This window comes from Muscardinus avellanarius, assembly GCF_963383645.1.
Source record: "Muscardinus avellanarius genome assembly, chromosome: 8".
NCBI lineage: Eukaryota > Metazoa > Chordata > Mammalia > Rodentia > Gliridae > Muscardinus > Muscardinus avellanarius.
In genome coordinates this window covers 109,329,917-109,346,772 of record NC_137794.1, presented here as the reverse complement: position 1 = coordinate 109,346,772, position 16,856 = coordinate 109,329,917, and the positions used below count along the sequence as shown (strand labels likewise).

The 16,856-nt window shown below is 46.6% G+C and overlaps 2 protein-coding genes across 3 annotated transcripts in view; one reads left to right on the top strand and one right to left on the bottom strand.

Moving 5' to 3' along the window:
• Nucleotides 1–3,782: 3,782 nt before the first annotated feature.
• Nucleotides 3,783–4,178, top strand: LOC308266242 (large ribosomal subunit protein eL31-like; the record flags this gene model as incomplete). The annotated part of the gene is made up of 1 exon (XM_080700342.1): nt 3,783–4,178. Exon 1 carries the CDS (start codon nt 3,807–3,809, stop codon nt 4,176–4,178), a length of 372 nt encoding a protein of 123 aa, XP_080556468.1. The 5' UTR covers nt 3,783–3,806.
• Nucleotides 4,179–8,696: 4,518 nt separating this feature from the next.
• The window catches only part of SYNJ2 (synaptojanin 2), a gene marked incomplete at both ends in the record, with an annotated part of 106,705 nt that continues 98,545 nt past the window's right edge, over nt 8,697–16,856 (bottom strand). The window contains 4 exons of one of the 2 annotated variants that reach the window (XM_080700251.1): nt 8,697–9,431; nt 11,277–11,425; nt 14,687–14,795; nt 15,822–15,934. In XM_080700251.1, coding sequence (XP_080556377.1) covers nt 8,697–9,431; nt 11,277–11,425; nt 14,687–14,795; nt 15,822–15,934 — 1,106 coding nt within the window. Of the gene's footprint in view, nt 9,432–10,792; nt 10,916–11,276; nt 11,426–14,686; nt 14,796–15,821; nt 15,935–16,856 lie in introns of those variants that run through there. The other variant, XM_080700252.1, reaches the window with a different exon arrangement.

Below are 16,856 nucleotides of genomic sequence, written 5' to 3'. Positions count from 1 at the left end.
GCACACGCTTGTAATCCCAGTACTTGGGAGATTGAGACAGGAGGATAGCAGCTTCGAGGCCAGCATCATTAATAAGAATATCAGCAACTTAGCGAGAGCCTGTTTCAAAATAAAAAATAAAATAGGGATAAGGGTATAGCTCAAAGGTCCCTAGGTTCCATCCCTAGTACCCCTACACACAAGGATTATAGTGGAAAGGCTTGTTTTTACCAGATATCAAAGTTAAATGCAATGAGACAATGTTGTATCGACACAGGGACAGCGAGGTAAACAGCACAGAACAGAGAGCTCAGAGGGTCAAATCCTTGAACAGCTGTATGAGGAGCTCAGGGGAACTTTCCCCAGAAAGACATCCATTATGTTGACCAAAATTAGCAAAGGCAATCATTCATTCAGAGTCTCTATAGAGTGCTCAAAAGGCTTACAACAAATTAAGAAACATTTACTCAACAAATTCTAAGGAATCTTAGTAAGAACTGTGGGTAGCATTCCCCACATCCCAGACCTGCCTCAGAGGAAGCCTCATGCTTTTTTCCCCCTGCAGTACTGGGGATGGAACCCAGGGGCATTGTGCCTCTGAGCTACACCCCCAGTCCTTTTTTTTAGTCTTTTTTTATTTTTTGAAACAGGGTCTCACTAAGTTGCAAAGGGCCTCACTAAGTAGCTCAGGCTGTCTGAGAACTACAGTCCTCCAGTCCCAGCCTCCAGAGTGCTGGGATTACAAGCGTGTGCCACCATGCAGGGCTAGCCTCGTGCTTTTAATCAATCTCCTCCTCCTTCCCCTTCTCCTCCTCTCTTTTCTTTCCTCCTCCTCCTCCTCCTCCTCCTCCTCCTCCTCCTCCTCCTCCTCCTCCTCCTCCTCCTCCTCCTCCTCCTCCTCTTCTTCTTCTTCTTCTTCTTCTTCTTCTTCTTCTTCTTCTCTCTCTCTCTCTCTCTCTCTCTCTCACACACACACACACACACACACACACACACACACACATTTTGTGACCGACAACTGAGTTTTTTGTTGTTACTGGGGTTTGAACCCAGGGTCTCACTAGGTTGATGAGAGTCTCACTACTTGCTGAGGCTGTCTTTGAACCTGCCATCCTCCTGCACTGGCTATATGACCGCCTGCAATGAAGCTACTGAGGAGGTGGAGGCAGGAGGATTGCATGTTCCACACCAGCCTGGAACTCATTTCAAAATAACAATGAAAAGAAGGCCTGGGGCTTAGCAGTAGAGTGCTCGGCTAGAAAGCACAAGGCCTGGGCTTCATTCCTAGCAACGCGCACCAGCCCTGCCCATGCCCACAAATGGCACATTGTACAAAGTAGATGCGTATCTAGGTCACATTCTCATCATATTCCAATAAGATTAGAAGGAGCTCTAAAATGCCAAAAGCAAAACAAACCCTCACTTTGAGTTCACAGTGTCTTAATTAGTCCTTGAAGAGAAGAGAAAACCAAAATTATAATTTAGCAACTAATGACGAGGAGGGTATTCCATGCTGCGCATGGAGGATGCTATTAAGGCTGTACTTAGGTGAAAATACGTGACCTTACGTATCTATATTGTTGAGTATGAAAGACTAAAAACAGTGGAAATTCTCAGGTGTGGTGGCATGTGCCTATAATCCTGGTATTTAGGAGGCCGAGACAGGAGGATCACAGATTCCAGGCCAGCCTCAGCAACTTGGCACTCTGCAACTTAGAGACCATTTTAAGGTCTAAAATAGAGCTAAAATAGAGCTGGGGGTACAGCCCAGAGGTAGAAGCCCCTGGGTTCAATCCCCAGTGCTAAAAATAAATACACAAATAAAAACAATGGAAACCAATGCTTTTAATTAAGATTATGAAAAACAAAATCAAACAAAAGGAAAGAATATAAATTAAAAGTTGAAATCAGCCAAGTGAGGTGGCACATGCCCGTAATCCTAGTACTTGGGAGACAGACGGAAGGATCGCAGGTTCAAGATCAGCCTAGGCAACTTAGAGAGGCTCTCAGCAACCTAGTGAGACCCCAGCAGAACAAACAAAGAGGGCTGGAGGTGGAGCTCGGAGGTAGAATTCTCCTGGGTCCAATCCCCAGTATTACACACACACACACACACACACACACACACACACACACACACAGAAGCTAAAACTAAATTTTTAACTAAAAAAATTAAAAATAATTAGTGTATATAAATCTCAAAGTTGTTTGAAAATGTCAATAAAATTAACCCCTTGAGAAACGTAATTAAGGAAGAGCAATAGTTTATTAAATAAATGGCATTAATCCAAGCAACACCTGTAATCGTTGCTGTTTTACACAGATTTTATTTAGATATCACCATTACCCACTGCTTCTATTATCTACAGATTAAAGACCTAAACTGTTAAGATTCTCTGATTTTGGTTTTCCTCTATCAGTTAACACTCTTTTTACTTTTTTTTAACTACTCCTCTTCTCCTCCTCCTCCTCCTCCTCCTCCTCCTCCTCCTCCTCCTCCTCCTTCTTTTGTGTGTGTGTGGTTCTGGGATTGAACCCAGGGTCATTCTACCTTGGAGCTACACTCCCAGCCCTATTATTTATTCTTCATTTTGAAGCAGGGTCTCACTAAGTTGCTGAGGGCCTCACTAAGTAGTTGAGGCTAGCTGAGAACTTGCGATCCTCCTGTCTCGGCCTCCCAAGTACTGGGATTACAAGCATGTGCCACCATGACCAGCTTACTTTTCAAATTCTTAACTCTTCTTACTTGCAAAAGGATTATCAAGAGAACGAGAAGGCAAAGCCACAGATTGGGAGAAAACATTTGTGAAAGACATATTTAAAAAAGGCCTATTGCCGGATGTGGTGGCACACACTTGTAATCCCAGCATTTGGGAGGCTGACACAGGAGGATCACAGTTCACTGACAGCCTTAGCTACTTAGGCCTTTTGCAACTCAGTGAGATCCTGTTTCCAAATAAAGAATAAAAAATAGGGCTCGGCATGTCACTCCGAGGTAGAATGCCCCTGGGTTCCATTCCCAGACCTGCAAAAATAAAATAAAAATAGAATAAAATAAAATAATAAAAAAAATTAAAAAGGACTATTGCCAGGTGTGGTGGTGCATGCTTGTAATCCCAGCATTTGGGAGGCTGAGACCTGAGGATCATGGTTCTCAAACAGCCTCAGCTACTTAGTGAAGCCTTTTGCCACTCAGTGAGACCCTGTTTCAAAATAAATAATAAAAAAACTGGGCTGAAGGTATAGCTCAGAGGTACAATGCCCTTGGGTTCCATCCCCACTAAATAAATAAATAAATAAATAAATAAATAAATAGGACTAATAGTCAAAGTATACAAAGAACTCAAAACTTAATAGTGAGAAAACAAACTATTTAAAAAATGGGCCAAATATTTGCAGACACCTTATCAAAGATGCACAGATGGCAAACAAATGAAAGATTTTGAACATCATATAACAATAGGGAATTGCAAATTAAAACAAGAAGATACCATTGCACACCTATTAGAATGGCCCAAACCCACAAACCAATGCCAAATGCCAAGGAAGATGCGGGACAACAGCGCCTCTCAGTCACCGGGTGAGAATCTAGGCTGGAGCAGCCCCCTGGAAGATGGTATGGCAGTTTCTTATGAGATGTACTTTTACCATATGCAGCAGCTGCACTCCTTGGTAGAGGGACAAAACTTGGACACAACCACGGATCCCTCTAGTAGGTGAAGAGATAAAGCTGTCACACCCAGACCATGGAGTATTCAGCTCTGACAAGAAACACGGGATCGGCCACAATCCCTTGTGCTCTTCCTTTCCAACTGGGGCCTGGCAAAATGGCTCCCGCAAAAAAGGGTGGCGAGAAGAAGGGCCGTTTAGCCATCAACGAGGTGGTGACGCGGGAGTGCACCATCAATATTCACAAGTGCAACGGACTGGGTTTCAAGAAGCATGCCCCTTGGGCACTCAAAGGGATCCGGAAATTTGCCATGAAGGAGATGGGGACTCCAGATGTGCGCGTTGATACCAGGCTCAACAAAGCCGTCTGGACCAAAGGAATCAGGAACATTCCATATCGGATTCATGTGGGATTGTCCAGAAAGCAGAATGAGGATGAAGACTCACCCAACAAACTTTACACCTTGGTCACCTACGTTCCCGTTACCACCTTCTACAATCTGCAGACAGTCAACGCGGATGAGAACTAACCACTGAAAACCAAATAAAAGTTATAAAGCTGCAGAACAAAAAACAAACCAAAAAAACACATGATCGACCCATGAAAAGCCATGGAGGAACCTTAAATGGTACTTACTCATGGCAAGAAGATGATACAGGAAGGGCACATGCTGTGTTTCCAACTCTGTGATACCCTCAAGGACGAAACCCTGGAGACAGGCAGAAGGTCAGCAGCTGCCAGGCCTGTGGGGCTGGGGAGGGGTACATAGGCAGAGTACAGGTGTGTTTTTTTCTTTAGGGCAGGGAAACTGGAAATTGGGACACAGGAGGAACTCCAGACAGAGGAGGAAAACCCTTGGTTAAGTGAAGGGAACCTAGCAGAGGGAGATGGGCAGGGGAAGAGGGAAAGACCTCATTGGACATGATGTCCATGCACAAACTTATGAGAGCCCATCACTGTGCTGAGCACAGGAAGGAGGGTGGGAGAGGCGGGCGGGCCTGGGGAGGCTCATGCGTGCTGTGTGCAGTGAGCTTCTAACACCTTGAACTTGAACTTGAACGAGATGTATCATCCTAACGCCGCAATAAAAAGAAATTGGCAGATACATGTCATTATACATCTTCCCAAATTCATAAGATGAACACCACCACAGAGAAATAGCTAGCAATTCATTTCCAGACACAAGGCTAGCCAAAGATAGTCCAAGGTTCTTTTCGAATCTGGAAATAAATATGCCCAATTAAAAAGAAGACAAAAAGATTTAATAGGTATTTTATATGACATCAGTATAAATTATCACTTCAAAAATATTACAGGATTTTATTAATCTCTACTTCCCTCAGCAAATAATCTTTGCACCTAGCTTTCCTCCTCAATGACTTTATTATAAAACAAATACTTTCTTCTATTACTTTGTTTATAAACTTACACGTCAGGGAGAATTTTATTAAGCGCGTTAAACTTCAACAACTTCCAACATTTCCAGGAATTGCTTAGGCAGATGTCGTAATTTCAGTCACTTACCAAACAAACTTTAAGACTGGGCAGGATGTCTGAGAACACTGTGCTGGGGTCTGGGAGAGAGCGCTGCACTGTGAAGCACTGTACCTGAACCACTTTGCAGGGAACCGTGGTATACAACAGCAGCAACACAAGGTCACAACAAGCAGGTCTTGGAGCATCACAGACAGACCAAAAATAAAGCAGAGAATGCAGTCTCAGCAGTGCCTGCTCATGGTCTAACAAACATGTGGACTCAGTTACTAACTCGGGAAAACTCCCAGCTAGTAAACATTGGTTTAAGAAATACACAAGGTCGTTCTGTTTAAGACAAACTCTGGTGTGAGAACAAATTACCAACTCAAAATCCAATCTATGCCTTTCGCTAACTTTGAATACACATGACCAAACAGTTTTTATCCAATTCTTAATGTTAAACTACTCGTAATTTTGCTTGGACTCACCAAAGTCAACGCTATTTTCAGACACTTGGATCATGTTTTGCAAATAAAAATTAAAGAAAGAGGATGGGGGTGTAGCTCAGAAGTATAATGTCCCTGGGTTCCATCCCCCTCCTCCAAAAAACACAAACAATTCTATGTGTTAATAGCTACCATTAGTGTCCAGCGTGACCCACCCGAGGAGCCCTTGTCTTGAGGAAGTGACTCTTTTCTGTACAATTAGTTCACTATTTGCTCCTTAGAGCAAAGGAGAAACTGACAAATCGGGCCTATTCCCAGATTTCCAAGCAACTTCTGTGAGGCTGATTCCCTACTGCTTTTCTAACTGATTATTAGATATATCTGCTTTTTTTTTTTTTTTTTGGTGGTACTGGGGTTCCCGGAAACCTTTCTACCTCCGGGGTACACTCCCAGACCTATTTTTTTATGTTTTTATTTGGAAACAGGGTCTCTTAAGCCAGAGAAACAGGGTCTCTTAAGCCAGCGAGGCTGGCTTCGAACCTTTCGCAATCCTCCTGTCTCCGCCTCCCAAGCGCGGGGATGACGAGCGTGCCCACCACGCCCGGCAGATAAGTCTGTTTTAAATCCATCTCCTTTTGGTGGGAAGAGCATGTGATTGAAAAACAAACTTCAATTCCATTCCTGGATGTATCTGTTAGTAGAGATGGGCCTCCTGGCTAGCGATGTAACTTCTCGGGGCCACCCGTCATGCTTTCTCCGTACCTCTTTGTATGACTTTTGACCTCAATAACAAACATGTAAGTAAACACATAATCCTTTAAAGTACGTAAATGCCAGAGAAGGTGCTCTGATCACCTGGTGACTGAGACCACGTGTTCTGTTTATATCTGTGAGTCATGGATTCCTTTTTACTTTGTCAATTTTCAGGTGAAATGAGGTGCATGAAGGTTTTTGAGTGCCGGATGTGACTCACAATTTATCTTGATAGTGACAATAAAAGAGAATTCTGAAATCCCAGATGTGATTGGTAGTGAAGAGTGGCATATCCTGGCAAAATGAATACTATCCCAACCGCTAGCAGTCAGGACTGCATTCCCCGAGCCACGAGGGACAATATCTTTGCTGTGTGCTTCTGTGACATAAAAGATACAACTGACACATTAAGATCTGCCAAATAGCCAGGCGTGGTGGCGCACGCTTGTCATCCTTGCGCTTGGGAGGTAGACAGGAGGATCGCGCAGGTTTGAAGCCAGCCTCGCTGGTTTAAGAGACCCTGTTTCCAAATAAAAATATAAAATAGGTCTGGGAGTGTAACCTGGAGGTAGAAGGGTTCCATCCCCAGTACCACCAAAAAAAAAAAAAAAAAAAAAGATTTTCCAGATAACTTTTCATCAATGATATCTGCCCCAATGGATTCTACACCTTATAATACTGTGTGTGTGTGTGTGTGTGTGTGTGTGTGTGTGTGTGTGCGTGTGCGCACTACTAGATTGAACCCAGGGGCATTCTACCTTCAAGCTATATACCCATCCCTATTCTATCTTATTTTTTGTTTGGAAATAGGGTCTCACTAAGTTTCTGAGGACTAAATTATTAAAGTTAGCCTTGAACCTGTGATCCTGTCTCGGCCTCCCAAGTACTGAGATTACAGGCATGCGTGACCACGCCTCACTCTTATAATGATGCTATTTAAAAATGTAAAACAGCATGGTGATGTCTTTTTCAATTCTTGAATAGGTGAGAAGTGTTGGAAATGTGTATGAAAATATGTATAGGCAAAAAATAAACCTAATAACTTACAGATGGCAAACCCAAAGATGCTACCCTGGGCACTCTTACACACAAGGACATGTAGCTGTCTCCTTTCTAAGCCACCGCCAGGTAGATAAGGCTACAATAAGAAGCAGCCTTCAGACTGTTAACAGTGAAAATCAATATTATGTGCCAGTATGAACTTTCACATTTTGTGTCTTTATGGTACACAGAATGTAGGGGAGGAGGCAGTGTACAAGGTTTCATTTGATAAGGACTAGGTGGTAGCTTCAGAGTGGTTGGAGTGGTGTGCACAGCTTCAGACCACAGGCACTTACGGCATGCAACGTCGAAGACAGCGTTCAGGGCTCGAGCTAGCTTAGACTGAGGGCTAGCCGATGGGGTGTGTTTTAGGGACAACACACAGCGTATGACCTCAGCTCCCACGGGTTTACAGGTACAAATGGTTAATATATGACCTCAGCTCCCACAGGTTTACAGGTACAAATGGTTAATGTACATGTACGGGCATCCGCAGGAGAGTATTTCTAGAACCATCTTAGATACCAAAGCCCACAGACGCTCCAGTCCTTTATATAAAATGGCATAGTATTTGCATATAACCTATGCAGATCCTCCCATACACTTAAATCCTCTCTAGACTACCTACCGTACCTATTATAGTATGCATACTGTGAAAATAGTGGTTGTGTTATAATGACTGGGGAATAAGGACAAGAAAATGTCAGTGTGTTCAGTACAGATGCAATTTTTTAAACACATTTTTGATCAGTGGTTGACTCTGGATTTGGAATCTCACGAGAATGTAAGCCTAGAAAAGTGGTTGACCTATTAACGTTTCCAACTCTGATTTTTTTTTAAAAAAACCTTGCTTTAAACTGGGCCAAGAAAAACTCTTAATGGTCCCAACTATTTTTGATGTCATCTACATAGCAACCTTTACAGGTGGTTCACCCAAGAATTATCCTACATTTGCAAAACACAAACAATAAAAACCAAACACTCCACTGGGTACGTGAAGTCAAACCACAATTTAAAATTCAATGGTGGAGAACTTCTTGGGCTTTATCAGCTGGAGTTCCTTTCTTAGAATCCACACGCTGAATCTAACAGGAAGATTCCTGTTCCCCTGAGAGCGAGCTTAAAACGCTCGAGTCTTGCAGAAAACATTTTGGTGGCCGAATGATCTTATTGGAAAAGCAACACAATTTTGTAAACTATACAAGGGCAACAGAGGCACAGTTTTTTTTTTCATCGTGACTTTAAACAGATGTCTCTGTTGACCTGGGCAAACCAGGCCCGGAGAGAAGAAGGTCCGCATTCTGCGAGGGAGTGCCTTCGGGGGTGACCGGTCATGTTTTTGCCAGCGGGTCAAACACCTGCAGCGTCGGTCTCTTGTCTTTGTCACTGATGGTCACCCAGGGGCTGAAGCTGTTTTCCCCATGGTCCAGTGGGCTGCCCTGCGGGGGGTCCATGGGTGCCCTCTCAGGGCTCCTGGCCCCAGGGTCCAGTGGGTCAGAGCTCTTGGAAAGCCAGGTGTTATTCAACAGTTTGGGGTGGTGGAGAAGGCTCCAGAAGGGATCCTGGTAGTCATCAAGAAGGGAGGCAAGCTCTGGCTTCGCCACTCTGGAGCCGTCAGCTCCGGGGCTCGTGGCAGATGAGGTGCCAAGAAAACCCACCTGTGGCAGCAGGCTGTCGGCATCGAGCTGGGGTCCGGGGGGATGGCTGCTACCACCGTCGCTGTGGCACGCGAGGCTCTGCAGGAGCTGGCTGTTGCTCTGCAGGAACTGCAGGTGGAAGGCGGCCGGCGCCGACTTCTTCCTCCTGGGAGGCACCTTGGGTACCGGAGACGGAAACTCTGGAGTTGGTGGCCCGGGGGCCCCTGGCATGAGCGCTGTGTCATCTGGTGCTGGCTTGCTGTTGCTGGGCCTCCTCTCGACCCCCTTCCCTGGCTGAAATGTTCTCGGCTTGGGAACCGGAGGGACCCGAGGGGTTGTCGCTGGAGGAGGGGTTTCAAGGCTTGGCTCCGGGGCCCCGACTGTAAAACGGACAGGCTGCTGCTCCAGCTCTTCTTCTGGTGATGCGGGCTGAGAAGAGGCAAGACAGAGTGACAATGAGAAGCCGGTGCTCGGCAGGCAAGGCTCAGGAGACACTCAGGGCAGCAGGGAACAGAGACGAGGCGGAGCTGACATCCCAGCCGGTTCTGGATTGCAGAATATCCGGGATGCCAGAAACTTGAGCAGACAGGGGAAGCACACGATGACCAGGTCAGACCACACGTCCGGTGAGAGATGAGTGGGGAACTGAAAGCCAGGGCCACAGGGGACCACGAGGCAGTTGTGTCTTTTACCGTAGAAAAGGGGCCTGCTCCTGCTCTTCCCTTACCACCACCAGCCTCTCTGAACCCAGGCTTTGAGGCTGCAGCTGGTCAGATAATTCCCAGGCTGTACCATGCTAGGGGAATGTGACGTGCTACCGCACGAGCCAACCGGAGGGCCCGCGGCCAGGCTTTCCCCAGGAATCTTGTATTTGACTACAGAAGAATGGAGAACTGTACGCGGGGACTTCCTTTCCTTGGTTCTGATTCAAACTGTCACAAGGAATAACTGCAGTGTGAACCAAAGCTTTGCTCTGGAAGTAGTTGCCTGCTTTTGTGTGCTAGGATTTACCAGCAAACGCTTTTTCTTTATTTATTGCTGGGGACTGAGCCCAGGGCCGTTCTACCTCTGAGCTACACTCCCTGCCCTGTTTTATTTTTGTATTTTGAAACAGGGTCTCACTAGGCTGCTGGGGCTGGCCTCAAACCTGTGTTCCTCCTGTCTCAGCCTTCCAAATACTGGGCTTACAGGTGTGCACCACCATGCCCGGCTCAGTAGTGTTGCCTCTTTAGAAAACACGCTCAAAAGAGAACTCTCTCCACCAGCCTCCCAGCATCACTCCCATGCAGCAGGGTGAGAAAATGAACCCATCTCTGCTCCTGGCTTTTATTTATTTATATATTTTTTTGTGGCACTGGGGGTGGAACCCAGAGGCTTTCTACCACCGGGCTATACTCCCAGACCTATTTTCTATTTTATTTGGAAGCAGGGTTTCAGTAAGTTGCTGAGAGCCTCACTAAGTAGCTGAGGCTGGCTTCGAACCTGTGCGATCCTCCTGTCTTAGCCTCCCAAGCGCGGGGATTACAAGGGTGCGCCACCACGCCCGGCTCTGCTCCTGGCTTTTAAAAGACAAAGCATGCACAGAGAGGAGACGGGAGAAAGGTCCAGTTTGCAAGAATGCATGGAAAATGGACAGATATCAACGAACCAGTATGAACAGAAGCACAACCCGGAAAATACAAAGTAAGCTGGGCAGAGAGTGCGGCGCGGGGGCCTCTCACGCACGCTGCACGCTGCCATCCGCGAAGCCCAGGCAGGGATTACCGAGTGTCCCGTTCCTAGAACGGAGATCAAACGGAAGATCCAGCTGTGTCTATGGGTGCCAGTCTTTGGGCAGCGACTGTCCTTACAAACTCATGTCTTTGAAGCAGTAAGCAAGGCTGCGAAGCTTCAGGGCGAGAGCAAAACACAATCTGCAAGAAAAGTGGCGAGAGCGCGGTGGAGGGCGCCTTGGCGGCTCCTCCAGGACGGGCTCCTTTCCTCAGGCATGCACCGGCAAATCTGTGCATGAGACCACGTGCAGGCAACGCGCCCGCACCAGTGGCAGAGCCTTGGGGACCGGTGCTCCGCAGCGGTTCCCTGGGGGCCCGGGACACAAGGAAGCACATCCTTATGCGCGGGAGACAGCAGCTCCTGGTCCCCGCGCAGGAGGGAGAAAGTGGTCTTCACGGGTCTGGGACTCCAGAACTACATTTTTGTCTGTGCGATGTACTTTTATCCAAGAAGACGTTTGAGCGACTTCAGAACCAGCAGCTTCCGCGCCCGGGCTCTTACCTTTCCTGTCCTTCTCAAGGTGGGCTTCTTAATGGTGGGAACCCTGGGCGCGGGCCGGCGGGGCAGGAGCGGGGGCACCAGGGACGGCTCCAGCTTGGAGGGTTCTTGGTCTCTCAGGGCCATGGCATTGAGGGCTTCTTCTGGGGCACCTGCAGCATAAAATTCCAAGGCTCAAGTGAAGACAAGAACATTCAGTGCATTATGGCTCCTGCAGGCAGGCGGAATCTCAAGGATAATTTACTAATTCAATGCGTTCATTCTTTGTGTGTGTGTGTGTGGTACTGGGTCAGGGGCGTTCTACCTCTAAGCTATACCCTCAGCTCTATTTTTTTATTCTTTATTTTGAAACAGGGTCTCACTAAGTAGCTGAGGCTGTCCTCAAACCTGAGATCCTCCTGTTTCAGTCTGCCAAGTACTGGGATTACAAGCGTGTGCCACCATGCCTGGCTCCCTCTTTCTTAAAAAAAAAAAAAAAAATTCCTAGCCGGGCGTGGTGGTGCACACTTGTAATCCCAACATTTGGGAGGCTGAGACCGGAGGATAGCAGTTCGCGGACAGCCTCAGCTGCTTAGTGAGGTCCTTTGCAACTCAATGAGGCCATGCTTCAAAGTAAAGAAAAAAGTAGGGCTGGGGGTATTGGGGGTGTAGCTCAGAGGTAGAATGCCCCTGGGTCCTAACCTCAGTACTACAAAAAAAAAAAAAAAAAAAAATCCTTAATATTGTCAAGATCAACCAGCTAGGACCAGCCCGTTTTTCACTCTTACCTTCCTAGCAGGGGTGGGAACCTGGGATTCATGGGTGGTCCTGAGGAGACCAGTGAGACCCTGACACCCTGTGTGAAGTTTTTCAGAGGAAATGACCCCAAACACATAAAAATCCCAACAGGCTCACAAATATATTAAGTGGGGATGTTGGATAGAACTCAAACCTTAAACTACTAATATCTACAACTCTAGAGTTTAAAAAAAAAAAAGTGCTTTGTTGAAGCTGGGTGTGGTGGCGCATGCCTGTAATCCCTCAGTAAGTAGTGAGACTCTCAGACTTAGTGAGGCCTTGTTTCAAAAATAAAAATAAAATTGGGCTGGGGTGTAGCTCCTAGGTTCAATCCCAATAACACACACACACACACACACACACACACACACACACACACACACACACTTTGTTGAAGCCTGGGTGCAATGATGCACAACTGTAATTCCAGTTGGGAGGCGAGATAGGAGGATCTCCAGTCTGAGGCCAGCCTCAGCAATTTAGTGAGACCTTGTTTTAAGCAAAAGGAACAAAAAGACAGGGTGTCTCTCAAAGGTAGAACGCCTTTGGGTTCAATCCTCAGGAACACACACACACACACACACACACACACACACGTCAAAATATAATTCACATACCATAAAACCCACCCATTGTAAGTGTACCATTTGGTGGTTTTTTTCATACCCACAAAGTTGCAATGCTTTAGCACGATTTAATTCTAGAACATATGCATTACATCAGAAGAAACCCCACGTATTTCAGGCGCCCCATCCCCTCCTCTTTCTAGCCTGGCACCATGACTAACTTTCCGACGAGGCTGCCCATTCCGGACGCTGTATCCGCGGAATCCCAGAAAGGGGCCTCTGTGTGACGTCTCCCACTTAGCCTAACATTTCCACTTCTTTTTATTGTCTGACTGATATTCCACTGTGTAGATATACCATATTTTGTTTCTCCATTTATAGCTTGATGGGCATGTGGATTGTTACATCCACAGTTGAGGTTAATTATTTTTTAAATAAAGAAGACCTCTACGGTGTATCTATAAGAAGCCGCGTTTCTCAGCCCTCCTAACTCATCCCATCCTTAAACGTTGTTTGGGAATCCAAAGTAGGTGAAATGCACTGGCTTAGAAGTGACTTAGGGGACTGCCATTGCAGATGCCTTTAACAGGGCCTGGCCCCCCTACAGAAGAGAGTCCATAACAGAGCCCAGTCCAGACAGCGAACGCGGATCACCAATGATTCTGAACGAATGGGGAAAGTTCCAGAATCAAATATGACCGCATGGACTGAGTGAGAGGATCGCGACACAGAGCCAACAGGCGTTGTGGCGGAGAAGAGGTCCCTGCCGACAGCACAGACTTGATCTAGACTTGCCAGCTTTTTTGTAGTACTAGGGATGGAACCCAGTGGTGTTCTACCTCTGAGCTAAACTCCCAGCCCTATTTTTGTGTGTGTGTGTGTGTGGGGGGGGAGTCTGGGGATGGAACCCAGGGACATTCAACCTCCTAGCTACACCCCCTGCCCTATTTTTATTCTTTATTTTGAAACAGGGTCTCACTGAGTTGCAGAGGGCCTCACTAAGTAGCTGAGGCTGGCTGCAAACCGCGATCATCCTGTCTCAGCCTCCCGAATGCTGGGATGACAAGCATGCGCCACCACGCCCGGCTCCAGCCCTATGTTTATATGTTGAAACAGGGTCTCCCTATGTTGGTGAGAGTCTCACTACTTAATGAGGCTGTCTTCAGATCTGTAATCATACTGTCTCGGCCTCCCAGGTACTGGGATTACAGGCCTGCACCACCATGCTTGGTTTGCCAGTGGTTTAAAAGGTAGATTTTGTGCCTAAAATAAGGACACATGCACCACTGTCTTTTTCTTTTTCTTTTTTTTTAACAGACCTGGGAGACAGACTCAGTGCTTATAATGTTAACATTAAAAAAAATTTTTTTTGAGTGTGTGGTACTGGGAATTGAACCCAAAGTCATTCTACCTCTGAGCTACACCTCCAGCCCTAATTTATTTTTTTTTAATTTGAAACAGGGTCTTACTAGGTTGATGAGAGTCTCACTATGTGCTGAGGCTGTCCTCAAACCTGTGATCCTCCTGTCTCAGCCTCTCAAGTACTGGGATTACAGGTGTGCACCATCACGCCTGCTGTAGTGTTAACATTTTTTTTTTTTTTTTTTTTTTGTCGATTGGGGATTGAACCCAGGGACATCCTACCTCCAAGCTACACCCTCAACCCTATTTTCTATTCTTTATTTTGAAACAGGATCTCACTGAGTTGCCAAACAGCTGAGACTCTCTGTGAACTGCAAACCTCCTATCTCAGCCTCCCAAATGCTGGGATTACAAGCATGCACCACCACGCCCAGGTAGTGTTAACATTTTTAAGAAATTCATTTTGTTTATTTCTCCTTTAAGTACTGCTTAATAATCCTGGGATTAGTTTTATATATTTACTGAATTTTGAATACATTATTCTAAATGAACAGCAAATCTAAGTACAGAAAATATAGAAAAGGTACTTTTATTTACTATTGCCTCAAAAAAATTTTTTTTTTTTCCTGGACTACTTTTGGTGGGAAGCTGAATATAGAGAGATGCAGCCCTCCTCTGTTGGGAGGAGGGTCCCAAGGGCCCACCTACCTCCTCCGGCTTCCAGGAGACATCGGATTGCTGCTTCTGCCTCCTGGGCATTGGTGGTTTTGATCTGCTTGACATTGTAAGGCTTACTGATTCCAGTCCTACCTTTGGGCTTGAGAACAGAATTCAGAAGAAGGACTTATTAACATGGGAAGGAAACCGGCCCCCACGGCGCGCCCCCCTCCTGTAGGCTGTCTGGGGAGAGGTGGTCTGCAGGGCCCTCTGAGACTCACAGGTCTAACCGCATCCCTCCTTCCCCAGGAGCACCCCATTCCAAGAGGAACATGGTAATGGTCAGAGCCGATGACCATCTCCCACATGGGGTGATGACGGGTATCTGCAATGTGGGCAAATTATCTTCTATCTTTAGTAACTGGATAAAAGCTGGAGAGCTGAATCAGAGGCCACATCTTCCATGGTCTGAGTATTAAAACACCTGCCAAATACCTTGGTTTCCTTATAGGTGGATTTCCTACCTTCTCATCCAGGATGTGGGCCACCTTTGAGGCCCCACCTTCACCACATACACCTGCCGAGACCATGCACCTGCCCGTCTTGGCTCGCCAGCCTACGTGTGGCACCCGGGCGTATCAGCACCTGGCTTCACCTCCCTCAACTCTGTCCCACGGACCTTTATCCACATTCTCCATGTACAGAGTGATGGTGCACCACCCACCCCGCACGCGATGGTGACCCTCACGGTGTTCCCCTGCTTGTTTGAGACCTAATATTCCAGCAGTCAGCCCCTCTTCTCAACTGACCTGATGCCAGATGGCCACTCAGTCACAAGCTGGATCTGGATTTCTCCTATCTTCCCTTCTACCAACCAGCTCTCTGCAGACCAGGGGCGAAGGCGAGAATGGGAAGGGAGAGACACGAGTCTGGGGTGGGCGACCCCACTCACAGGGACGCTGGCTTGCTCAGCCCTGGGGCTTCCTCTAGAGCACCCGTGCACCTCCTACCAGCCTGCAGAGCTGGGGCTGAGCATTAGGAGTTTGGGGATAAAGTGGTGGCAAGGAGAGGGTAAAGAGGACTATGCAGTTGCTGAAAAGTACTAGTCTGCTCGCATGTGACCTCAGGGCCAGCCCTGGGGTCTGAAATGCTGGCCATTTCAGTTGGAGCTGAACAAGGGGCTCACCGGTTGCTGAGGTGCTCCTGGCAGAAGTCTCGCCGTCTGCAAAATTGAATACTGCCCGTGGGTGCCGGAAGAGATGGACGCATCCGAAGCTGACTTCTTCACCACCAAACCAGCTGGGAAGACCAACAAGGGCAGTCAGCCTCAGCCCTGTCATGGCTGCAGACGCCCCACGAGAGGTGGCCCTGCAGGCAGGCACAGCTGTGGTTCGGGCTGGGGGCGCCCGTGGCACCCGGAGTGCCCGTGGCAGCCTGGGGACTGCGGCTCAGGCAGGGCACGTGCCCAGCAGACTCAAGAGAAGTCTCCTCCATTCTCTAACAGCTTGGCCTATTAATGCAGACTCTCTGGAGAAGTAGGATGTGAGCATAAATTTAAATCTAATGCCCTAGAGGATTCTAATTTGATACAAAAACCAATTGATTTTTAAGTGGTTCAGAACACACTACTATTATTAGGTTCAAATTTTTAAGATGTCTTGGGGAAAAAGAAAAATTCAAGAAAATTCCAAATCAGAAAAAAACCTGTTCCATTATGCTTACTGCATTAGCAAGTCATATTTTAGAATATTTATGACACAGAAAATATGATACATTCAATGAAAGACAAACTACCAAAAGAAATAGCCAACCAATTTTGTTTAAAAATTTTAAAACGAAAGCCAGGCGTGGTGGTACATACTTGTATTCCCAGTCCTACTTAGGGGGCTGAGACAGGAGGATCGCAGGCTTGTGGCCAGCCTCGGCTACTGAGCTAAGTTTGAGGCCTTCCCTGACTTAGTGAGACACCTTTTCATAGCTTTTTATTTTTAAGGGGTTCTATTTCAAAATAAGGAATAAAAAATAGGGCTTGCAGGTATAGCTTGGAGGTAGAATGCCCCTGGGTTCAATCCCCAGTACCACAATTTTTTAAAAAATTGTGTATAGCTATAGATATATGTAACTGAAGAAAGCCTGGAAGTTAGTCGAATTTTAAAACTGAATTCTTCTCCATAATTTCCTATATTTATAAAATGTCCACAATAATATGTGACTTATAAAT